The sequence below is a fragment of the Pelobates fuscus genome, chromosome 9 (genome assembly GCF_036172605.1).
Source record: "Pelobates fuscus isolate aPelFus1 chromosome 9, aPelFus1.pri, whole genome shotgun sequence".
In the NCBI taxonomy this organism is placed as follows: domain Eukaryota; kingdom Metazoa; phylum Chordata; class Amphibia; order Anura; family Pelobatidae; genus Pelobates; species Pelobates fuscus.
Window position 1 is genome coordinate 104,364,357 of NC_086325.1, and position 26,550 is coordinate 104,390,906.

At 44.2% G+C, this 26,550-nt stretch overlaps 1 protein-coding gene across 1 annotated transcript in view; it reads left to right on the forward strand.

Moving 5' to 3' along the window:
* The window catches only part of TEX11 (testis expressed 11), a 270,524-nt gene that overhangs the window by 30,877 nt on the left and 213,097 nt on the right, over window positions 1-26,550 (forward strand). Inside the window, exon 5 of the mRNA XM_063433451.1 lies at window positions 18,082-18,161. Within this exon, the coding sequence (XP_063289521.1) occupies window positions 18,082-18,161 (80 nt within the window). The remainder of the gene's footprint in view (window positions 1-18,081; window positions 18,162-26,550) is intronic.

Here is a 26,550-nt window from a genome sequence, read left to right on the forward strand (position 1 = left end):
CTTAAGGACACATGACATGTGTGACATGTCACAATTCCCTATTATTGTAGAAGTTTGGTCCTTAAGGGGTTAAATCCGTATGCAACACTTCAGAATGTGATATTGTTGGTGGAGTCTGGATCCTTTCATTTTTTAGAAAAAAGTTTTTAGACAGTTGTCTCTTAAATTTATTAAGGTAAATAAACATTTGGAATTTGTCAATTTACTTTGTGGTGGCAAATTTTAGCCCTCTATTTAGGACCGTTTCATGTGCCTTAGATAGGATTTTTCTACTTAAATTGAAAATTGAAGATGTTTTTTTATTTACATTCTGTCTCTTTTCCCTCTTCTGTTGTACTTTGACTCCTCCTCTATTTCACCTTTCTCTATGCTCCTTTGTCTCTTCCCAGGAAACCCACAGGGAGATCTTTGAATTTGTCTCTCTGTCTGGACTCCCAGAAAAAATTCTGATGGGCAACAGGTTGATATTTATGGATTGTGTCATTTCAATTGGGTGGTCTATGTGGGCCTTCTGAGTTTTTGTTCCTCAAATTATATGGTTCTCTTTCCCCTTCTGGTTTCCTATTCCGGAAATTATTCCCTTTTTCCTTTTGGCTGTGTGGTATTTCTTGTTCAGCCCTCTGGTGCTGAGTGGGTTTAGAGGGTATATGCACTCTCTCTGGTTCCCTTCTTATACATCGGGGGTGATCTCTTGAATGGACTCTAAATGGTTTCTGATGGGAACCATAAGAGTTATTTTTTCTCTTGTGGTAGGACCTAATCTGTTTTTCCATGTACACCTACTCCACCTGAACCAGTGAGGAGGACAAACAAAAGGTTACTGTCGCTACCTTAAAAGCACAGCAAGCGCATACGTTCAGAGCCATAGCGTCTAAAAGGCTCTTGATTTGTGAGCATAAATTTCTCTAATTTTTAGTGTATATACCAATTGTCAATAACAATATTGCACTGTCACCTATTTCTCTACTTTTTTTTTTTTTTCCGTTACATATGAGAAACGCCCTCTTCTGTATGGGTAAGCCTTTTGCATAGCGCTGCACTATTCCACTGTGTGCACATTAAGGGGATTATCATCTAAACTTAGTTTTCACACAAAGTGGTGATTATGTATACATCTTTATCTAAAGGCTTGCAATGCCACAACTGCATAAAGTTGGCCAGGTGTTTGAGAGGGGACCAGTCTTTAGAATGTGGGTGACGGATCTTGTAGGTTACACAGCCATTGACCAGTAGGATCCAGGATCGTTTCCGCGTCTTCTTGGTCAGTAGCGTGTGAGGTAGGGATTGACCGATTATCGTTTTTACTTATATTTGGTATTTTCGGCAATATCGGTATCGGCCAATAAAGATACCGATATTGCCGATAATACATCCTAGGACCGCCGGGCCTATTACAAGCCCGGCGGTCCTGGAGGGGCCGTCAGCAAGCTGTTGCTTACCTCCCAGCAGCTCCCTCCAGCTCCCAGTGTAAATCTTGCGAGTCCCGCGGCTGCAGAGCGTTGCCAAGGGTTACCATGGCAACGCTCCGTGCGGCACCCAGACCACGAGATTTACACTGGGAGGTAAGTAACTGCTTGTTGCCGGCCCCCCCCCCACTGCTCAGCCCATGCCACTGGACCACCAGGGACTGTCTTATCCTCCCCTCCCTGGCCAAGTAACAAGCAGGGAGGGGGGACACAAAATAATAAAACTCATAGATATTAAAATAAAATAAACACACTGCAGATAAAACTTATAAATATAAAAAATACAAACAAAATAAAAAATGCCTCCCCTCCTACCCATTTTACACAAATTACATCCCTTCACAAACACACACACTATACAAACACACACTGCATTCATTATATACACACACACTACACACACTCTGCATTATTTACACACACTACACAAACACACACTCTGCATTATATACACACACTACACATTCATTATATACACACACTATACAAACACACTCTGCATTCATTATATACACAGACTAAACAAACACACTACATTCACTTTACGCACACTGCATTCACTATAAACACACTGAATTCACTTTACGCACACTACACACTGCATTCACTATACACACACTGCATTCACTATACACACACTGCATTCACTTTACGCACACTGCATTCACTATACACACACTACACACCCATTACGCACACTACATTCACTATACACACTCTACACAAACACTCACTGCATTCACTATACACACTACACACTCACTGCATTCACTATACACACTACACAAACACACCCTGCATTACTTATATATACACTACACAAATACACACTGCATCCACTACACACACACACAGCTCCCCTGTCTAAACACACTGCATCCACTACATGTAGCATGTATATTTTGTGCATTTACCTTTAGAAATAGTTTATTTTTTCAACATGGTAAATGTACAGAATATCGGCAAGTTATCAGCTATCGGCCTATCGGCCTGAAAGTTCACAGATTATCGGTATCGGCTTTAAAAAAACAATATCGGTCGATCCCTAGTGCGAGGCACCGTCACCCTCAGCTACCTGGGCTCACCCAGAAAAACGTGTACACGAATGCAGAGCCATATATGGATTCCGAACTCCAGTCGTCATACCCCGATGCCTCCGTGTATCTTTGTTCCAGGATGGACAGATAATGTTGCAGTCCTCACCCGAGGAGGGGTCTAACCGTGGGGTCAGGTAGGTGAGTCGGCGTATTGCATTTGGCGGGGGCTTTGTCCTTAGACCATAGAGAGCTAGTTTCTTCGCCATTCCAGTGACGCTTGTTATGAAGGTGGGATCCCTTAGCGGAGACATCCCAAGCATCAGAGTGGCCAATACCGGTGAGGGAGCCAGCACTCCTGCAAGCACATTTGAGAGTGCACAGACACACACACTCACTGACAGTCACACTGACAGACACACTCACTGACAGACACACTCACTGACAGACACAAACACACACACTCACTGACACACACTCACTCACTGACAGACACACACATTTACACATTCTTGCACACACATCATTTTCTTTATTGCTCCCTAGCTTTGGGAGCTGATGTGGGACCTCTCCCTGGGGCCAGTGGGGATCCTATATCTGCTCCTCACTGCTCCTTCATGCGCAGTTTAGTGATGCCGGGTGCCAGAATATGAGGAGCAGCAACACCGAGCTCCCTCGCTGGCACTCCTCCCTGGCCGGGTAAATTTTAGCAAAGTAGGCACCTGCAATGTGGGTAAAGCAGGTGCCTACTCTGCTTTAAGACCAAGCATGTACTCGCGGCTCGACGGGCCGCAAAGATGTCCATTGTGGGCCGCATGTGGCCCACGGCCGCGAGTTTGACATGCTTGGTCTAAAGGGAGAAGGGACAACCGGTCCCTCTCCCCAGCTACAGGAGTTACCTCCTACGGCGGGGAATTGCGCCCTCTGTCCCCAGCGTCAACTTGGTACACCCGGGGGGAAGTGCAGCCAGGTTATTTCCTGCAGGACCTTGGAAATACAAGTGAGTGTGGGAAAGGCCTCCAGACTATCACAGACCCAGACCGATTGGAGGTCTGGGGTCTGGATAGTCTCCCCGGGAGGAGAAAGATATGTGACAAACTCCCCTTCCCACGTGAGTTTGCCACGAGCTCCTGGAGGAGCCTGCTTGCCAGCCTCCTGCCCACAGACTATGGGTCCTGCAGGGAAACCTGTAAAAGACCATGTGCACGGTCGGTCAAAATTATGACTTCCATGAAAACTCCAAACCCCTGAATCGATCTGGGTGATTTTTGGATATGTTGGTCACCCAGTACTGGGCTATCAGGGGATGATTAGTTCAGTTTCTGACTCAATTATCTCTCAGATAATAAAGAGGAGGAGTTTGTAACTTGTAACTAGTCCCCTCTCAGGTCCAGAGGAGGGAATATTCTGTTTGTGTGGGATTGTCAGGGGCGTGCTTAACTGTGTCTGAAGGTGTATAAAAGCAGGCCATCTGGCCAGATTAAATAATTCTAGCTTGTACTCCCAGAACTATGTGGCGTCTGGTTACTGGGAGGGGAAAGGGCTAATCACTACTCCAGCTTGTTCCAGTGTGGAGGATTCAACGGGGAAAGTCCTTGTAAGGACTCCCAGGAGTGAGTGTCGTCCAGTGCCTGGGAGTGGCCAAAGCGAGTTCCCAATTCGGCTCCAGGAGGGAGCGGTTCCAGGACCTCAGTCAAGCCATGGCGACTGTGGGCAGATGCTCTGTGGTTTGTCCCCTGTTCCAGCTAGGAAACGGTCCTTGGCGGAGGTACCAAGCCAGGGGTACAGGGAGCTCCATTACAGGATGGGAGATATTCCTTTAAGCAGGAAGTGCTGTAAGTCCTGTCCAGCAGTTAACAGAGGCTGTAACAGCATGTCTCCATTCAGTAGCACAGTGCAGTAAAAATATAGTAGGGGGCTCACCCCTTGAGTGCAGGTCACAGTCCTGACAGAGAGCACTAATCCATGCTCTAATAGTTAATCCAAGGTTATGGGTGAAATCCATTTAAACAGCTTATATAAATGGCCTAATTCATCATTAACATGTAGTAAAAGTAAAAGCCCCTCAAGCCCCAGAGAAGTGAGAGCAAGGAGAGGGCAGAAACCAAGAATAAGGTTGAAACACAATAAATAAGATAGAAAATACACAGCTGCACATAGTACAGAAGCACAGCAAAGTATATATATTAAAAAATAATACAGAAACAACCTCAAAAGAGGCAATAGAGGAGCGGAGCCTGACAGGCAAGAGGAGCAGACGTGTGTGTCTGGAGCTCCTGCTAGATAAACGAAAAAAGCAACCTTAACCCCGGCTAAACCGTGATTACACCCCACCGACGGGCAGCTAAACGCCCAAAGGGGACTAAGCGTCTAATCCTGAGACACTACGGAACAGATTAAGCACGGGAGACCGAAGAGACACTGCTGCGGCCTACTACGCCGAAACTGGGGAGAGGCGGACGACCTTCCTGCTCCCTGGTACCCAGCTAGAGCAAGCAATCTCCTACTCCCCCCCACCCCAACTGGACCGGAGGGGGTTATCCCGGTCCCTACTCGACTGCACACAACAAGCGGCACAGAACCGACACTACAGGCCCAACACAAGGTATTAACAAGCAAGGACAGATAAACCAAAATGGCGATGGTCGCATTGCCTGCTGAAACGGCACACAGGCAGCGCGCACCAGCTCTCTGCTCTGCAGACCGCATGTTGAGGCGGCTACATAAGCACTTCCAAAGGCTATGGACCGCTTTGGAGGCACACCTGTTTTCCAAACCGCTCCAGCCCAGAGTCTGTGAACGGGGCGGCGGGAGACGGAGGGCGCAGAGAACACACTCGGGCCTAACGTACCAGAATAAGCCTGCTCTTTCTACCACTAGCCCACCTGGGCCGAGGGCCACCAAGGGCTTGACCCGTAGGCGTCGTCCACACGGACGGAAGGAGGACCGCCACAGAAGGCGACAGACCACCAGATCTCCCCGTTACTCCCGCTATGGGAATGACCCGGCCCATGGAGGAGCCCGGGTCAGTGGTTCAAAGACGTCGGCCTTGATCCCGGCCTGGGGCTGGAGGGAGGATTCACCTCGCCCCTGCCGAACAGCCGCCTCCGTACCCTCCTCTGCCTCATACCATACACAGCGGAGAAAATACAAACCATCACATACCCTGCATATCTCCAGCAACCGACCAGGTCAAACAGGTCAGCCACGGAAGGCACACCGCACCGCAGCATGCGACAGGCAGACAGGGCCACAATTGCACCGGCGGATCACTACTCCCCGGCGGAGAGGAGAAGCGGACAAGGCACTGGGCACTCAGTACCGCAGGGTAGTGCGCAAAAAACTCGCTGGACACTGTCAACCAGGCTATGGCGGCCTACCACAAAGGGGCATCGGCTGAGTAGACCACTGGGACCTTAAAGCGGCACTGTCATGCCGAATTCCGTTTTTTTTTTTAACCCCCCTCCCGCCTCAACTACATCCAATCGACCCCCTAGTCACCCCCAAATGCCCCTATGCCCCCCACATTACCTATTTTTTATTCTTTATTTTCTGCCCGATCTTTATTCAGGGCGCCGCCATCTTTGTGTGGGTAGGTGAAGTCCCTATGGGACACGTCATCTACCCACACTACACAGACTGTGAGATTCCCGCACATGCCCAGTGAAACACCTGGACATGCGAACGGGAATTTCACCTATTCATTCATTCATCAGACAGACGAATGAATGAATAGAAAAAATCAGACGAACAAACTAACACTGTGTATCAGTGTTAGTTTGTTCGTTCAGTTTATTACAAGGAGGGAGCTACCGGCGTGCAGCTCCCTCCTTGTAATATGTAACTATAGAAGCGGCAGGGAGCAGAGCTCCCCACCACTTCATAAGCCCCCCAGGTCCCCCCCTCACTCTATGGGGGTCAATATGACCCCCATAATAGCACAAGGGAGATTAAAATCTCCCCAATGCCCCTACTCGCTATATCGCGAGTAGGGGCATGTCCACTAAACAGTGAGCAGCCTGTGGCTGCTCACTGTAAAAAAAAAAAAAAAAGGGTAATAAGGGGGGGACGGGGGGCCTACTGTCCTCCCCCGCCGGCCCCCACCCCTGGACGGCGGGTGGGGGCCATAATGGGAATGAGGGGGGACCTACTGTCCTCCCCTCAGGCCCCCACCCCTGGGCGGCGGGTGGGGGCCATAATAGTAATAAGGGGGGGGGGACCTACTGTCCTCCACCCCCCGGCCCCCACCCCTGGGCGGCGGGTGGGGGCCATAATAGTAATAGGGGGGGGGGGGGACCTACTGTCCTCCACCCCCCGGCCCCCACCCCTGGGCGGCGGGTGGGGGCCATAATAGTAATAAGGGGGGGGGACCTACTGTCCTCCAGCCCCCGGCCCCCACCCCTGGGCGGCGGGTGGGGGCCATAATAGTAATAAGGGGGGGGACCTACTGTCCTCCGGCCCCCACCCCTGGGCGGCGGGTGGGGGCCCTAATGGAAAAAAGGGGGGGGGGGACCTACTGTCCTCCCCCCGGCCCCCACCCCTGGGCGGCGGGTGGGGGCCATAATAGTAATAAGGGGGGGGTCTACTGTCCTTCCCCCCCCCCGGCCCCCACCCCTGGGCGGCGGGTGGGGGCCATAACGATAATGGGGGGGGACCTACTGTCCTCCCCCCGCCCCCACCCCTGGGCGGCGGGTGGGGGCACTAAGTAAATTCCCCCCCCCCCATCAAGGTGACTAGGGGTGCCCAAGCCCCTAGTCACCCACCCCCCACCCAAATAAAAAATGCCCCTTCCTACCCCCCTCACCCTAAAAAATAGTGAGGGGGGAATAAAATTGCTAACCTGTAAAGTAAAATTAAACTTACCATTCGACGTCTTCTTTTTTCTAAAATCTTCATTTTTCAGCCCCAAAAAAGGCCAAATAAAAAACCATCATAGCCGTCGAACTAAAAATAAAATAAAAAACCCGTGCGCAAAAAAAAAACCCGACGAAAAAGAAAAAACCCGAGCGCACACAAAAATAATCCATCTTCACCCATGGAGGGCTCCGCGCAGACTGAGCTCCGCAGGGCGGGGCAAGGCTTATAAAGCCTTGCCCCGCCCTGCAATTAGCCTAAGAACACTCTGATTGGTGGGTTTAAGCCAATCAGAGTGCTCTTTGTCATTTTACAAGCGTGGGAAAGTTCTTTGGAATTTTCCCACGCTTGTAAAGTGTCACAGAGCACTGTGATTGGATGGCTTGAAATCCATCCAATCACAGTGCTCTGTGTCATTTTACAAGCGTGGGAAAGTTCTTTGGAATTTTCCCACGCTTGTAAAATGACACAGAGCACTGTGATTGGATGGATTTCAAGCCATCCAATCACAGTGCTCTGTGTCATTTTACAAGCGTGGGAAAGTTCTTTGGAATTTTCCCACGCTTGTAAAATGACACAGAGCACTGTGATTGGATGGCTTTAAATCCATCCAATCACAGTGCTCTGTGTCATTTTACAAGCGTGGGAAAGTTCTTTGGAATTTTCCCACGCTTGTAAAATGACACAGAGCACTGTGATTGGATGGATTTCAAGCCATCCAATCACAGTGCTCTGTGTCATTTTACAAGCGTGGGAAAGTTCTTTGGAATTTTCCCACGCTTGTAAAATGACACAGAGCACTGTGATTGGATGGCTTTAAATCCATCCAATCACAGTGCTCTGTGTCATTTTACAAGCGTGGGAAAGTTCCAAAGAACTTTCCCACGCTTGTAAAATGACACAGAGCACTGTGATTGGATGGATTTCAAGCCATCCAATCACAGTGCTCTGTGTCATTTTACAAGCGTGGGAAAGTTCTTTGGAATTTTCCCACGCTTGTAAAATGACACAGAGCACTGTGATTGGATGGCTTTAAATCCATCCAATCACAGTGCTCTGTGTCATTTTACAAGCGTGGGAAAGTTCCAAAGAACTTTCCCACGCTTGTAAAATGACAAAGAGCACTCTGATTGGCTTAAACCCACCAATCAGAGTGTTCTTAGGCTAATTGCAGGGCGGGGCAAGGCTTTATAAGCCTTGCCCCGCCCTGCGGAGCTCAGTCTGCGCGGAGCCCTCCATGGGTGAAGATGGATTATTTTTTTGTGCGCTCGGGTTTTTTCTTTTCGTCGGGTTTTTTTTTTTGCGCTCGGGTTTTTTATTTTATTTTTAGTTCGACGGCTATGATGGTTTTTTATTTGGCCTTTTTTGGGGCTGAAAAATGAAGATTTTAGAAAAAAGAAGACGTCGAATGGTAAGTTTAATTTTACTTTACAGGTTAGCAATTTTATTCCCCCCTCACTATTTTTTAGGGTGAGGGGGGTAGGTAGGGGCATTTTTTATTTGGGTGGGGGGTGGGTGACTAGGGGCTTGGGCACCCCTAGTCACCTTGATGGGGGGGGGAATTTACTTAGTGCCCCCACCCGCCGCCCAGGGGTGGGGGCGGGGGGGAGGACAGTAGGTCCCCCCCCCATTATCGTTATGGCCCCCACCCGCCGCCCAGGGGTGGGGGCCGGGGGGGGGAGGACAGTAGATCCCCCCCCCCTTATTACTATTATGGCCCCCACCCGCCGCCCAGGGGTGGGGGCCGGGGGGGAGGACAGTAGGTCCCCCCCCCCTTTTTTCCATTAGGGCCCCCACCCGCCGCCCAGGGGTGGGGGCCGGGGGCTGGAGGACAGTAGGTCCCCCCCCCTTATTACTATTATGGCCCCCACCCGCCGCCCAGGGGTGGGGGCCGGGGGGGAGGACAGTAGGTCCCCCCCCCCCCTATTACTATTATGGCCCCCACCCGCCGCCCAGGGGTGGGGGCCGGGGGGTGGAGGACAGTAGGTCCCCCCCCCCCTTATTACTATTATGGCCCCCACCCGCCGCCCAGGGGTGGGGGCCGGGGGGGAGGACAGTAGGTCCCCCCCCCCCTTTATTACTATTATGGCCCCCACCCGCCGGCCAGGGGTGGGGGCCGGGGGGGAGGACAGTAGGTCCCCCCCCCCTACTACTATTATGGCCCCCATCCGCCGCCCAGGGGTGGGGGCCGGGGGGGAGGACAGTAGGTCCCCCCCCCCTTATTACTATTATGGCCCCCACCCGCCGCCCAGGGGTGGGGGCCGGGGGGGAGGACAGTAGGTCCCCCCCCCCTTTATTACTATTATGGCCCCCACCCGCCGGCCAGGGGTGGGGGCCGGGGGGGGGGGACAGTAGGTCCCCCCCCTACTACTATTATGGCCCCCACCCGCCGCCCAGGGGTGGGGGCCGGGGGGGAGGACAGTAGGTCCCCCCCCCTCATTATCTTTATGGCCCCCACCCACCGCTCAGGGGTGGGGGCCGGGGACAATAGGTCTCCCTCCCTTATTTTACTTTACGGCCCCCACCCGTCATTTAGGGGTGGGGGGCAATATTTTTTTTATTTTTTTTCTACAGTGAGCAGCCACAGGCTGCTCACTGCTTACTAGACATGCCCCTACTCGCGGTATAGCGAGTAGGGGCATATTATTTACTAATACCAAGTCATTTTTACTTGGTGTTAGTAAATTTGGCTGAAAGACCAATTTAGGTCTTTCAGCCTTTTAGTAGATAGCTCCCTGATACCGTGGGAATTAGGGAGTTATCTACTAAGCGGCTGCAAGATGCAGCCACAGCAATGAATAGGATCGGAGTTTCATTCATTTGAATGAAATTCCGATCCGAACAAAGTACCGAATTGCATCCTAACACCAATGGAGAAACGGTGCTCATTCTGTTAGGATGCAATTCGGCAGTTTTGCCGGCGTTCTGTCTAAGTGACAGGACTTTCGGCAATACTGACAGGAAGTATTGTGGGAACTGGGAGGAAAGCTAGGGATCATGGGAAAATTGCTCTGACCAGCGGAAATGAAGCACACTTTGCTCCTCCGCTGGTCAGAGCTGGTCAAGCGGAGGAATCCCATAAGACAAAGAGTCCCTACTTTGTCTTATGGTTTTAAAGAAAACTAAAGAAGACAGGAAGAAAAGAATAACAGATCCTGAGAGAGGGGGAGAAGAGGAAGAGATTGAGGAAAGGTAAGTTCGGCATGACAGTGCCGCTTTAAACACCCTGGCAAGAATTACGGCGCCCGAAACCTGATAATGCCCTACTTACCTCTATCTTTACTAAGCCACAATGAACGCAATCCAGTCCTTTCTGAAACCTTCCAGGTCTGCTACCTGCAAGAACTAACACGGTGTCCTCACATCTGACCGATATGTATATGCTATCTCTCCTGCTCTTATCATACTAATGTTTATTTAATTAGTACATACATTATAACTCGCAGATGCTACCTGCTATCACACTAAGCTGAATATGCCTTCATTTACTAACTAGCAACCGTGCAAATATTGATGTTAAGTCCACAGTTACTACTGTGTGCACAGCATGGTGGAGAGGCCATCCCCTTTCAAAATGCCACTCCAGACCACCTAACAAAAATGAGTGCAGTTAAACTCATATGTCTATTATGTCTGTTATTACTACAACCTTATCTACTGTTGGTAACCATGCCCCCTATTACGGCAATACTCAGGGATATCTATCGATAGTTTATCTAATTAACCTTGTTTTACTTCAACATGACCTAGCAATGTTGCGCATCCAATATATGTATGTGCGCTTATGTTTTATTTTATCTTATCTAACCCTACTCTACTAATACTATCATTTATCACAAGCGTTGACCTAGCGTTTAGCTCAAAGGACTAGGGAGTTATACTTAGTCTTTCAGCGAATATATACGGTATTACGTAACCAGTTGCAGCCCTGATTTAAAATGTGCCCATACTACACCTACTACATTATAGGTGACCTAGCAATGTTAAGCATACAATATCTGTATTTGCGCCTATGTTTTGTTTTATTTTATCTCATCTGAACCTACTCTACTAATACTATTATTTACCTTAAACGTTGACCTAGCGTTTTAGTACAAGGGTCCAGTGAGCTATATTTAGCGTTCCAGTGAATATGTACGGTATTACGTAACCAGTTACAGCCTTGATTTAAACTGTGCCCATACCACAACTACTACATCGTAGGTCACCTAGCATTGTTAGGCATACAATATCTGTATTCGCGCTTATGTTTTTTAACTTGCTAACCTTATATGTGTTCGCGCTACTAGCAATGTATGTTTAAAGCCTGTAATATAACGCATAGTTTGAAAACAGAGTGATGCCTGAATAGCCTCTAAGTCCCTTACAATTAGCCGGACGCATCACTGTTGGCTAGTAGTTAACCTATACTGTTACCTTAAAATATAAAAAGAGGCTGACTCAAGCGGGAGTTTACGAACTGAATATGACTTGTATACCATACGTTTATATGCTCTAACCCCCTGATTTGCATTCTGTACTGTCTTAATCTATGCCTCAATAAAAACAAAGATTGGGAAAAAGAGGCAATAGAAACCTAAAGTAATGGATAAGAGTAATACTCTGATCTGTCTGCTTGATGGAGCAGCAAAGAAAGAGGAAGAGGCCACCATACCTCATATACATCCTACTCTCTTGTGATTGGTTCTTTTTTCCATGTGTTTCTTTGCTGCTGTGGAGCTAGTAAAGAGAGATTATGCAAAATATGAAGCCTCCTGTCATGTTGTAAAATTAGCAACAAAGTGATAATGTAATGTAACTAATCTTAATGTTACATTTGTTGCAAGATAAAATAAGCATAGGTCAGAATAAAATCCTCAAAAACCCAAACAGTAAAAAGTGCAAATTCTAATTTAGTGCAGTGAATAGAATCACTAAATCCTATCACTCTCAGCACCCTTAATGTATTTCAGAGGTAATAGACAGAATAGCAACCACTAGTAAATTAGTAATATTCATGAAGAGTCCAAAAAATCTGATATCAGGCACATAAAGTGCCTGGTGTATTCTATCAATATTTATTAACCCCTTAAGGACCAAACTTCTGGAATAAAATGGAATCATGACATGTCACACACGTCATGTGTCCTTAAGGGGTTAAATAAATAGTGGTATCGCTATGTAAATATTGAGTACACAGCAGATGACTAACAAGCTTTTTAAAAAATAAACGTTCAGAATGGTACTGTGTTTGCTTAACCCCCTATGGTCGGCGGGCGTGCTATGCTGTCCTTGGGAAATTGACAAAAAGGCCGGTATGGCCGAAAATTAGGTCAGTTATTTTGCTTTACTTATATACAGGCCTCTGACAGGCTTTGAGTACTTTTACACCAGGTCTGGATGTTTGAGCTTGTACTGGATCGCTAAAGTGCCTGTATCTTTGTTTTCTATTGCCACAGGTATGATTTTCCTTCCTACATCTGTGGTTGGATGTGCTTTATAGTAATGACATCAGAATAAATAAAATATAATAAGGGGGTTTTACAGGTATATAAAACCAAAGTTTGACCCACTGTTATAAACCCCTGATCCTTTGTCTTATATGGCACTTATTAATATTATTATCGCCATTTATATAGCGCCATCAGATTCCGTAGCGCTTTACAATATTATGAGAGGGTGGATTTAACTACAAATAGGACAATTACAAGAAAACTTACCGGAATGATAGGTTGAAGAGGGTCCTGCTCAAACAAGCTTACAGTCTATAGGAGGTGGGGTATAAAACACATTAGGACAGGAAATAGTAATCAAATAAGGTGGGAGAGAAGCATAGCTGGAGGAGAGAGTAGAGTGCTGCCCTTAGAGCAAGAGACAGGTATGTCAGGTAGAGGTGTCACGGGTGAGGGTCCAAAGACCGGGACCCCTGTGTGCCTGTTGAAGATGATACGAGTCTCAGAGTGGAAATGGACAATCAGGGTCTGGAGCAGGGTTTACACGCCCCCTGGTGTTGAGCACCAGGGTTTGTGCGGCCACATACCAGAGCCCTGATGCAGCTTAAGCAGACGCCAGGAGCTTGATATTATGCAGATATGTATCCAGTACAGAAAATAAGGCAAGACTAGAATAGGCACCAAACAAGATAAGACAAGACATGAAGAACATAGAACCGGAGCAGGACAGAAAGCAGAACCCAGAACATGTACACAATACATGAGGGAAACATGAACAGAACATGGACAGGACAGGGCAGGACTGTACATGAACTGGGAATACAAGACAAAATAAAACAAGACAAGAGATACAAGGCAAAACAAGAGGAGAAATAACTAAGTACTATATATGTAACACTGGAGATTTAGACATACATAAATGGCAAAGATGTATGCAGCCCACCATTGCGGAAAAGTACACATACAGTAATTACCTGCAAAGAAAGGAGCAGAGGATATGAGACCACTGCTTGCAGGAACAGACTGAAACAAAAATGATTAATGGCAAAGGAATGGGTGTGGCAACGAAAAACAAACATTTAAAGGAATCCAGGAGACTGGGAATTCCAGGAACGGTATAAAGGAATGAACCCAGAAAATCCAGCATAAAGAAAACCAGACATAGAATAGAAAACCAGAAAAACCAAGAAAAATTAAACAAGAATTGTAAGCCAACGCCTGACATCAGAACAGAACACGACATGACAAGAGGTTAGTCTGGGAGGCCATAAAGAGATGGGTTTTAAGGCACTTCTTAAACGATTGAAGACTAAAGGAGAGTCTGATGGCAGTAGGCATTCCATAGGAAGGGAGCCGCCCGCGAGAAGTCCTGCAAGCGTGAGTTGACTGTACGGGTGTGAGCAGCGGACAGGAGAAGGTCACGGGCAGAGCGGAGAGACCGAGAAGGGGCATACCTATGGATCTGTGAGGAGATATAAGAGAGGCTAGAATTGTCCCGTGTTTTATAGGTATGGGTTAGCACTTTGAATTGACTCCTATAGGATACAGGAAGCCGATGTAAAGACTGACAGAGGGGTGAGGTGTAATAGGATGGACTAGAGAGGAGAATCAGTCTGGCGGCAGCATTCATTACAGACTGTAGAGGGGCAATACAGCTTTTGGGAAGACCAATCAGGAGAGGGTTACAATAATCCATGCGGGAAATTACTAGAGCATGGACAGGCTCCCTGGTAGCATCTTGCGTAAGAAAGGGGCGGATGCGGGCTATGTTTTTAAGATGGAATCTACAGAATTTGGCAACATACTGGATGTGAGGCTCAAAGGTGAGGCCAGAGTCAAGTATGACGCCAAGAAAGCGCGCTTGCAAGGATGGACTTATACAACTAACTTGAAGGGAGTGCGAAAGAGGAGGATCAGTATTAGGGGGAGAAAAGACAAGGAGCTCAGTTTTAGAGAGATTAAGTTTCAGAAAGCGGGAGGACATCTAGTCAGAGATAGAAAATAGGCAAGCAGTGACACGTTGCAGAACGGCAGGGGAGGAGAGCTAGATCTGGGTGTCATCAGCGGACTGGTGGTAGTTGAATCCAAAAGATGTAATAAGTTTGCCAAGAGGGGCAGTATAAAGAGAAAATTCTGCTAAACTAATATCTCAAGTACTGTTCCTTCAGGGGCACCTATGTCATGCATAACTAAGGAACCAAGACATTTTTTTAACATATGCACAAAGTAGAGGAGGATCAGATAAAACACAAAATATGCCCTAAAAGGAGAGAAGTATCCAAAATGTCTGAACAGCCATAGAACTATTTCAATATTGACAGTTATGTTAGAATTAACTAACTAGCATGAGAGGACTACGGTTAATATCAAACAACTATGGTTGTTAGAGAGTCCCTGATGTGCGTGTTTCGTCAGTACAGTTCTTAAGAGGGAACTGAATTTCATCCTCCTACAACCAAAATGTGTAAGTATCATGTAGCTTCAAACCCATGGAACACAATAAGGTTGCGAAATAGTGGATCTTTTCTTGAAATGGTCAAAAAAGTACCCCACTACTTGATACTAAGCTGCTAAAGCACTCTACAAACCTTCTCAAGCATGGTCCAGAATCGCAGAACAGTCACCACACATCTGTCGCAGGCAAACTCACCTTGGTGCCACATGATGGACGAATTGTTAATCACGCCATCTGCCTTACAGGATTCGCAGCCACTGACAAAATGGCACCATCCTTTTCTGTATCGGTGGCCTCGCCATTAACAGGCCCATTGCAACAGGGCCAACAAGTGTAAGCCTCAGCTGCCTCCTCCCTGAAAGCTATCTGTGCAACATTCTTCAGATTAATGCTAACAAAAGAAGACTTCACTGCTATGATACAAGAAATTAAGGACGCAATCAAACATGAAATAACTGACATCCAGTCAGTAGGGTTGGTTACCCGTGTGACACTCTTGTAAAAGGTCTCAAAGCAGCAAGATAACAGACAGCAGCAGGCAGAAAATGGTAATAACGAGACAGGGCCAGGCGGTGCTGGAGCTCAGAAGACACCTCAAGGACTTTAGTAATAGAGGATGGAGGACTAACATCTGCATCTGTGGGTTAGCGCAGTCAGAGCAACCAGAGTCAGTAACGGATATTCTATGAAACTGTTAAATTTTGTACTGAACAACGAGGTCCCAGACGACATCAAGCTGTATTCAGTGCACAGAGCACTGAGAAAGATTAGGTCTTGAAATTCCCCACGAGATATTATCTGTTTCCAGGTAAGGGAATGCATAATGGGGGCAGAAAGATACCAACAGACATGGCAATTTAGGGGTTCCACAGTGTCATTTTACCAAGACCTCGCCACACTATCTTAGGGTTACCACCATTTATGGGATAGAGGGACACTATAAAGATGGGACTTCCACTTCTCCTTTTAGCTAAAAAATTTAACACATGGCATAACCTCAGATGGCCAGATGATGTTGGACGACTTTTAGAAGCATTGTTGCTGTCGTAAGTGTTAATTACACATTGGATCTCACACCCAAATCCCTGGGATCAGGCTCCACTACCAACAAGAGCCAGGAAGCCCATTCTATTCTCCCATAATTCCTATTTAAAGTCCACCAACAGCACTGGCAGCCACATCAAAGCTTTAGACCACGCAGTGGATGCTGTGAAACAGCAAAACTTGGGTTTCCAAAACAAATTCAATGTAATTCGGTGAAACGAGTCATCACGCCTTCTGACCTCATCACGTACACTGGCCGCATAGCCCCGCCTCCTGGAAGAGAACGAGCGAGAAATACACGATTCCTGAGCCTGTTAAACAGCTGGCAGTTGGACACAGGACTGAGAGGAGTTCGTATTGGAGAGGTCTGATCATAAACTAGAGGGTGCTGCCTGCCTGTGATTTTTATATTGTTCTAATAAAATATTTGAAGTACTACACCGTCTCCAGTCACCGTATGCTTATTTTGATAAGCTTTCAAAGTTAGAGAACTTATCTGCTCTACGTTTGTGAGTGTTCCTTTTCCCCTTCTTCTTTTCCTTTTTATATCTGTTTTACAAAATTACCCAATGCATGGTTTCTTTTTCTTTCCTTTATATGTTTTACTCCCTAAGGATTGTCTGGCAATATATATGCTGATTACTTAACTTATACGTGCAAAAGCATACCTGCGTTATATATATATTATATGTGAGTATTATGGTTTTTTGTGTAGGTGCACAACTATAGTAGCACTTTATGTTATGTTAGGGACAAAGGTTTAAAAATAATATCAGGAAGTATTACTTTACTGAGAGGGTAGTGGATGCATGGAATAGCCTTCCAGCTGAAGTGGTAGAGGTTAACACAGTAAAGGAGTTTAAGCATGCGTGGGATAGGCATAAGGCTAACCTAACTATAAGATAATGCTAGGGACTAATGAAAGTATTTAGAAAACTGGGCAGACTAGATGGGCCGAATGGTTCTTATCTGCCGTCACATTCTATGTTTCTATGTTTCTATGTTGGCACTGTAATTCACTCTAAGATAGTTTTTTTCTGCACAGTTATAATATATGCACTTTGGTATACAAAGAGTGACTAAAGTAGCTTTAGTAATATTTTGTGTTGTTAATATCTTAAAGACACAGCACACTTTATTGTTTTTTTTAGATTGCCCATACCATACCACTCTCACATTGCAGCCATAGATACAAATACACTAATACAAGCACACATATACACACAGAGACACACATACTGATGAAATCAAGCATACTGTCACGATGTGGATCTGGCTGTGTGTATTTCTGAGTGTCTCTGGCATTGTCTACCTGTGTATGTGCCTGAAAGTGTGTGTCTGAGGTGCAATTGCAGTGTGGAGACCGGAACAGTCAGGGCTGAAACTGTAATTAAAAGGATTTTTTTGCAAATGGTAGGATGGGAGATGTTAGTAGCAACCTAAATGTTTAGTAGCGTTAACATGTTTGCATTCCTAAAGCTATAGTGTTTCTGTAAAACTTTATATATTTATACTGCTGTTTTTCTATTTTCTCTTAAATATAATTCATGAAATTGACTACAAGTACTTTGGTGATTATTATTGGCACATCACACAACATCTCACAGTTTTATGCAGTACTGTACTTGGTACATGAGAGAACACTCTATAATGTTTAATTTATTATTAATTTAGTGAAATGGCACACTTTTATTAAGGATGTGAGAATGTGTCATATGCAGATATGTTAATGGAATTCTCAATGTACTTTATAAGAATTATGCCATACAGTTATAAATATTTTTGTATGTTTTCAGTGCGTCATATATCCTGTAGACTAGGGATGTGGTGTGAGGGTCTAGAACCATCTGAGGGGCTTGTTCAAAGAAATATACAGGTAAGACATTCCTGCTGACCTTCCCCTACCATCTTTTAAATTTTTAACTATATGCTAATGCTGGAAACAGTGTGATTCTCGTTTGCAGTTAGCCTACCTTCAAATTCAAAGATATTATTATTATTTATTATTATTATTGCCATTTATATAGCGCCAACAGATTCCGTAGCGCTTTACAATATTTTGAGAGGGGGGGATGTAACAATAAATAAGACAATTACAAGAAAACTTACAGGAATAATAGGTTGAAGAGGACCCTGCTCAAATGAGCTTACAGTAGTTCTAGCGCCACGCAGGACTCCAACTACTTAAGATAAAAGGTACAAAGATCACAGCTTGCATCATTTAAGAATGGATGATGACCAGATTGGCGGGAGTGTGATCTATGAGCCACTGACAGTGTAAAACAGTTTGGCCTGAATTCGATGCGGACGCATCAGTCTAGACGAGTGGTGTTTGACTTTCACTTTGACTCAAGTGCCTTGTCTGTTGAGCGTGAAATCTCTTTGGTGCATCATTATAGATAAGTGCCCATATTATGATGCAGATATCTGAAATGTTGGTCAAATCCTGGTGTACATGTGGGTGCATCAATAATAGAATATGATCTAACACAGGGCTCGACTGGCAACTAGAAATTTTGACAAAGGCCTGGGATGTCAGCCCTAACTCCTTAGTGACCAGACCGCTTTTCAATTTTCTTACCGTTTGGGACCGGGGTTGTTTTTACATTTCTGCAGTGTTTGTGTTTAGCTCTAATTTTCCTCTTACTCGTTTACTGTACCCACACATATTATATACCGTTTTTCTCGCCATGAAATGGTCTTTCTAAAGATACCATTATTTTCATCATATCATCTCATTTACTATAAATAAAAATTATAAAATATGATGAAAAAATGTAAAAACCCCACTTTTTCTAACTGTGACACATCTACAACCGCCAAAAAACACCCATGATAAATAGTTTCTCAATTTTGTCCTGAGTTTAGAAATACCCAATGTTAACATGTTCTTAGCTTTTATTTCGCAAGTTATAGGGCAATAAGTACAAGTAGCACTTTGATATTTCCAAATCATTTTTTGTTTTCTCTGACAATGCAGTGATTACATTGAAAGGTCTGCAGGTACAGGCTATAGACACCAGAACAACTACATTAAGCTGTAGTGGTTCTGGTGTCTATAATGTCCCTTAAGAATTGCATTTTTCTCGTTGAAAATTAGAGGAACACTGTAGACACCCAGACCACTTCAGCTCATTGAAGTGGTCTGGGTGAACACTCCCATCACCCTTAACCCTATAGTGGTAATTATTGCAGTTTTTATAAACTACAATAATTACCTGCTAGGGTTAACTCCTTCTCCAGACAGCCACTAGAGGAACTTCCGGTTGCTTAGACGACTTTTGGACGCTGGACGTCCTTATGCCAGGCATGAGGACTTCCAGCATTGAATAATGCTTTCCTATGGGGGAATCCTAATGTGCGCGCGGCTATTGCAGCGCATGCGCATTAGGTCTCCACCACCGGTGGATGTCGGCAAGGGAGGAGCATGGGCGGAGCTGAGCCTACGCCGAGGGACATTTGTGCTGCACCCAGGTAAGTGACAGAAGAGGTTATTAACCCACAGGGGTGGGCCTTCACAAAGAGGGAAGCTATAGCGCCAGGAAAATTAGTTTGTTTTCCTGACACTATAGTTTCCCTTTGAATTTAAAATTAGTTTAAAAAAAAAAACTGGTTTCTAACTTTCTTAGCTGGCTCCTAGACTCCAAACAAATTTGTTAAAATCTAACATTACCAGACTTATATGCAGATGTGTCAATATTAGAAGTGGACCTTGCATTACCCCACCAACCTAACCTTTCCTAGAGGTTCCCCTAGGTTTAAAGATGACTTATTTTCCTGAAAATAACAATAGTTTTTTTCTGAAGTAAAGGTTTTGTTCCATAGCTGTCAGCACTTTCCTCTTTTTCATTCAATGAGAGTTATTCGCTGCTGCCACACTCTCTGCCTGCGAAGATATCATCATGCATTATGACATATTACAATGATGTCACACAGAGAAAGAATGGATTAGAGAAATGCATACAGGACTAAACTCTACATAGTTATATAGGCGGAAAACAAATCCCATCCTTCAAGTTCAAAATAAAACAAATTAGGTGTGTTTTATTCCACTTTACCATAAACACACCCACACACAGTGGTACTACACTAATGTAAATGATGCAGCTTCCCAGGCTTTTTTTTCCCAATTTCTCAAGCCTTATTAAACAATAAGATACACACAATATTTGGGATTCAGCAACACATCTGTAAAGGGATAAAAATAAATCATAAAGTGAAGTACAGTAAAATCACAGTTAACTCAGTGCTCCAGAAATGAACTCACATGAAATATAAGAGTCTGGCACCTCCCCTGATCAAGTCTGGGCGGGTATCACCTTCTTGACCTCCTTCAACTAATTATATGGTTCAGAAAAAAAATGTTGTAAAATCTCCACCTTTTCTTCAAAAACAAAACCCAAATAATACAAATCAAATAAATAAATAAAATGTCCAATGCGCTTCCTTTCACAACAGTGGACTTCCTCAGGCACAGTAAAATATATTAAAAACATACAGCAAACACCCTTAGGTGAAAATGCAGCCTCCTTCAAGTTCAGCCTTTATCACATCAGCTTTTGCTGTTGATTCAAAAGAAGGCAAAAAAAAAAAAAACAGTTTGAAGCTCTTCCAAGTTTGCATCAAACTAGAAATCAAAATTCATTCTTGACCCCATAATGGCACTCCAATCAATAAGCTGTTACCTCATGTAATAAACATTATATTACTGATTAATATGTTTTTGCAAGTATTCACCCAGTAGCTGTTTAAACAAAACTCTGATAAAACCACTTTTTCACATCCTTATTGTTCTTACTGTGAAGAACTGTTTCCTCTGTAGACTGAATCTCCTTTGTTCGTGCCCATGTGTAGTCCTAGTTATGAATTCATTTCTGTGCTCCTCCAATCAAATTCCACTCGGTTCCGGTGGAGGAAGCCATTCTAGTGCCTGTCAGGAAGACAGCCACTAGTGGTGTATTTAACCCTGCAGTGTGAACATTGCAGTTTCTAGAAAATTGCAGTATTTTACATTCCAGGGTTAAAATGACACGCTAGCTAGAGGATCCTCAGCAAGGTGAGAGGCAGTAGTCTAACAAAGGTAAAGACAGAGTGATAGGAAGAGGCATATTAACATAAAGCAGGAACTACGAAGTAAAAGGACAAAACTGAGAAAGACTACAGGCCAGGAGGGGGAAAAAATAAAAACACACAATACTAGACATTGGCAAGATTCATTCGCACACAAAAAAAACAGTGTCAGAAACAAGCCAGTGACTGGTACACAGGATGGGAAGTCAGCCAGGCCAGGAAATGGTACAAGAAATCAGGCAGAAGGCAAGCAGGCAGAGTCAAGTACACAAGGGCAGGAGAGAAAAACGTAGTCAGGTAAGCTGGGTCAAAATAACAGCAAAAGAGTATCTTTAGAGCAAACTATCACTAAAGATACAGGAACCATGAAAAGGCCCAGAGCAGCCAGAAAGCCCTCCTTAAGTAGGGAGGTCTTGTACTTGATTGGCTCTTGCTTGCTGGAACAATCAAATCAGAAAAGTAGTATCTGCCCTACAAAAACAAGCAAATATAAATATTGGGTCAGAAGTAAAAAAGACAACTGTCTGGAATTGTCCCTGGATACAAGGTTCCACAGTGGTACAGCATGCAGTGCACAGCAGTAGGAATTAAAAGCCAGGAGATCAAGTCCCACCAGGGGTATGTTTCCTAAAATCAACCCCTAAAGAACTCCCACTGGGTGTTTCCTGCCAGGCTTGGTAGAAATCAAGTTTTGAAACGTTTTGCCTAGGAGGAGGGCATGAACATGCGCAGGAGTCCAAGATGTCTCCTCTGGGCCATACCCCTTGTATTGTATAAGATATTGCAACCCGCCCCTGGAAACATAAGAGTCGACAATCTCCCGAACTGAGTTTCCTCATGGTCATCAACAAGGACCAGAGTGGGAGTTGAAAGAGTTAGTGAATTTATTGCAAACCAAGGGTTAATTAAAAAAAAAAATAATTTTTGATTTTTGTTGTGCAAAGGTTAGACATGTACGGTTGCAATGCCACAACAGCTATTGCGAACTTAATCAAGAGACATATGAATACAATTGTTGGCATTTGATGACACTGCCAAGTTTTGTTCAGGTATATATTAAGACAGTACAAGCTTGTCATGAACTTACTACTACACACATATATAATAAGTTTAAAATTTAACTGAGTGTACAACTATACTTTATTGCTATGAGATGCCTCCTATGTGGATCTTACTCATGCTATATACACTCTATTCATTACTCTAGGAGCTCGTAGGATGCATTCCTTCCAGGGGTTAGTTGCTTAACTAACTAAACAGGGAGCCTAGCCAAGTGTGAATACTCGTCTGTGTATTCTAGCCTTGTTAAGATATAGGTCGGTGTATAACTAGAGATTCAAAACCACAATAATCAACATCAACTTACAAGCTGCAAAATTATAGTACTAAGTGTAGGAATATGAAATAGTTAACTTTTATTGCCCATATGTATTGTATGCTTAGATAAGGTTTATAATCATTATTGCTGACTGAAAGGATATGAAACAGTTAAACTCTTTTTGCTTTGTATGCTTTAAAATAACGTATGACATAATTATGCTAACTGTGGCAGACTTAAACAATAGGGTCTTCCTTCTAGATGATGTGCGACATTGCTCAATCTCAGGATGTTCTTGCCCAGTTCGATCTCAGGATATTCTTGCCCAGACTTTATTCAAATGCTTATCTTTCTATTGTCAGACTAGTATGTACTATTTATTACAAGGAAACGATAAATCTCACTGCTTATGTGACAAACTGTGTATAAATGCTCGCTTCAAAATAATACACACCGAGAAATCTTGTCAAAGCATCCTGTTGTCCGTGTCTTTAATGCTGGCAATGATTCTTCAGTAACGTTGATTATGGTGACCGAGGGATCGAGAACCGAGGGGAATTGAGTCCATTACAGCATTAACCCTTTTAGCTTGGTGTCTAGAAGTGGGATGGATCAGCAAAACCATTGCGGTGAGTAGCCTTTTTGTGTCTTATTGACGCTGATTGTCTATGACCCCCCTTTGGTTCAGTAAGTCTGTATCCAGTAAGATAGGAAAGGTATAAGGACTGCCCTGTGTGTTTGTTGCAAAGGATCCATACTATAATTATGATTTTTGTTTGAATAAAACAGAGCAACATTTACATTTTCAGCGGTCCAACACATGCTTCATTTTGCGCTGTAAGCTAACCTTTTTTTATTGCTACAGATGCTTTAAATGATCCAGTGTAATAACTACTGCATATGTTTTGTGTTTTCTATGTCTCACATTATATGTGTTATTTTAAATTGTTGTATATAGCCTGGATCAGAAATCATGGACAAAGGTTTCTACCTGTTTTACTAAGGCTTTTGGAGACTGACCGGTCTAAGGTTTGCCATGCCTTTTAACATGGTATAGTTTAAAAAAATGTTTTAAGTCTCTGAGAGTTCTGAATGATTCTGGTGAAACCATGTCTGTGTAATCTGGTCCAGATGTTTGTTCAATTTCTATAAGATTTAAGTTGATGCAGCATCATCTCAGATTAGTTAATGGAAGTTTTATACAAATATTTGAGTTATGAGCACGCTATATAAATGGATCCTTTCTTTATATACAATACTATAGTAGATTAAAGTAATGAAGTTAATTAAGAAAATGTATACATAAGAATCCCTTAAATAAATTTAATACAAACTAAAATTGGTATACCATACAATAATATGTTCTGATTACAGCTGTTAACTGTTTATTCTGTGTAAATGGTGATTGTGATAATGTGTGCAGCTTAACTGGAAAGTGGTTTAATTTATATGTTGCTGTATTGTTTTAAATTATATGTGAATCAGTTTGTCTCAGTCTAGTGATACTGATAAGAATGCCAGCCAAATAACTTAGCAAATAACTGTTTTATTAGCTGTTGAATAGTAGCGTTTTGGCCAGGAGTAGTTGGAGTTGTAGTAGTTCTATCAGCTCAGAGAGGCTCTGTGTTGTGGTCTGGTATAGCTATATGGGAATGGAGATTTGGAGGTGTTAGTTTAAGATTTCTTTCATATTGTGTCTATCCGTGTTTCCTAGGAGGGAGACAGAGTGTGTAGTTGTGTGCCTATGAATGTGATTTCTGTATTGGCATATCCGCTGGGTACCACCCAGTATGTGTTTCTACTATGACTGTTTTGTGAGATGACGTGTAATATTACATTGGATGCTGAGTATATATGGTTTGAAATGAATTGGTGTTTATGAGCTTAGTACTTCAGTGGGATGTGCTAAAATGTGGGACAAGGTGGAAGCTGAAATGTTGAGATTATGGAAGAATAAGCAGTCTATATTCACTGCTTTGGCATGTAAGCAAGGTGCAAAGGAAGAGATTGGTAATATTATTTTTGTAAAGAGATTTTACAAGTGTTGGAAGGATGAGGCAGGTCTGAAGTCTGGAGATGATATGGTTCTCTTTAAAATACAGTCATGCCTTGGTAATATGTTGCCACAGTATTCTTTACTTGTGAAACAATTGATTTCAGAGTGGGCCAATTTGGTTATAGAAAAGGAAAATGCAGGTTGTTTTGACTTAAGAAAAGATTCAGGAAGTAAGGTTTCTTATTATGCTCAGGGATTGCAACACTGTCCACCTACACAGGCCCGAGAAAGAGGATGGGATGGAGCACATAGAGCCCGTGGAAGGGGTGGTCAGAGAGGGGCAAGGGGATGGAGACAGGGAAATCAGGATTATAGGGGCAGGGGTAACCACGGAGGAATAGACAGGAACACTTGTTTCAACTGTGGCCAGAATGGCCACTGGAGGAATGAGTGTCCACACCCCAGGAAACCCCAGCCACCCCAACAACCCCATAATTCTCAAAATACGCCCGGTAGACAAGAACAACACCAGGCCCACTCCCAACACCACTGGCCAGCATATCGCTTAGTTCAGGACTTTAGAGCCCTGAATAGTTTAATTGTGCCCATTGCACTCATTGTCCCTGATGTGACATCCCTCATTACAGCCATTCAACATGATGCCATTTGCTTCACTGTCATTGATTTAAGTAATGCATTTTTTTCTATACCTATTGATCAAGAGACACAGCTACTTATGGTCTTTACTTTTTGAAGGCTGTCAGTATACCTGGACACATTTACCCAAGGCTATGTGGATTCCCCAGCCGTTTATTCGCTGGTACTCCAACATACTCTAAAAAACATGGACCCCCGGTCATGGTTTCGTCCTTTTGCAAAATGTTGATGATTTGTTGTTATGTAGCCCTAGCTATGAGGCAAGCACTGTGGATACTGTCGGTTTGCTCAAACACTTAGCAACTGTGGGTCACAAGGTTGTAAAACACAAAATGCAATTGTGTAAATCAAAGGTTGATTACTTAGGTTTTGTTCTGGCTTCAGGCACCAGACAATTGAGTCCAAAACGTATTGAGGTCATTCAGAGGATTCCTACACCCACTACTCGGAAGGAGTTGCTCACCTTCCTCGGCATGATTAATTACTGCCACCAATGGATCCCTGAATGCTCCCATTATGACTCAATCCTAAGGGAGGCTGTACGTTCTGACAGCCCTGAAAATGTCTGCTGGTCACCAGACATGCTAGCTGCGTATATTGCCCTCAAAGTTGCTATTGTGCAAGCCCCGGCAAGACTACCTGTGTATTGTAAACCATTTCATTTGTATGCTCGGGACAACTGTAGAACCATGGCCGCGATCTGTGCACAAGAGCACGGAGGCGGCATGCGTCCCATAGCATTCTTTTCCAAAGTAGTTCCAGCTCCTTTACAGGGTATGCCGGCAACGCAATCTGACTTTGATTTTTGGATTAAACAAGGTTTAGAGAAAGATCAGAATGATCTGTTCTCTAAAGAGTGGAGAATAGGCATACCTGAAGCCAGCTGCTTTAGTTTCATTAGTCAGGCACATGGTCCCGGTCACAAAAGCATAGCAAGCACCACCCAATTCCTCATGAATTCATTTTATATTAGGAATCTCAGGCAGCATGTACAGTCTTTTGTAAGATCATGTGAACCATGTATGAGAACATATCCTAATATTCCACACAAATCACAGCACGAACATTTGCCCCCTCCAGCTGCTCCTTTTACACACTTACAGATTGATTTTACTCATGTACCCAAATTGGTAAGAAACAGCAATACTTACTGGTCATAGTTGATCAGTTTAGTAAATAGCCAGAGGCCTTTGTGACATCTAGGGAAGATGCTAGGACTGTAGT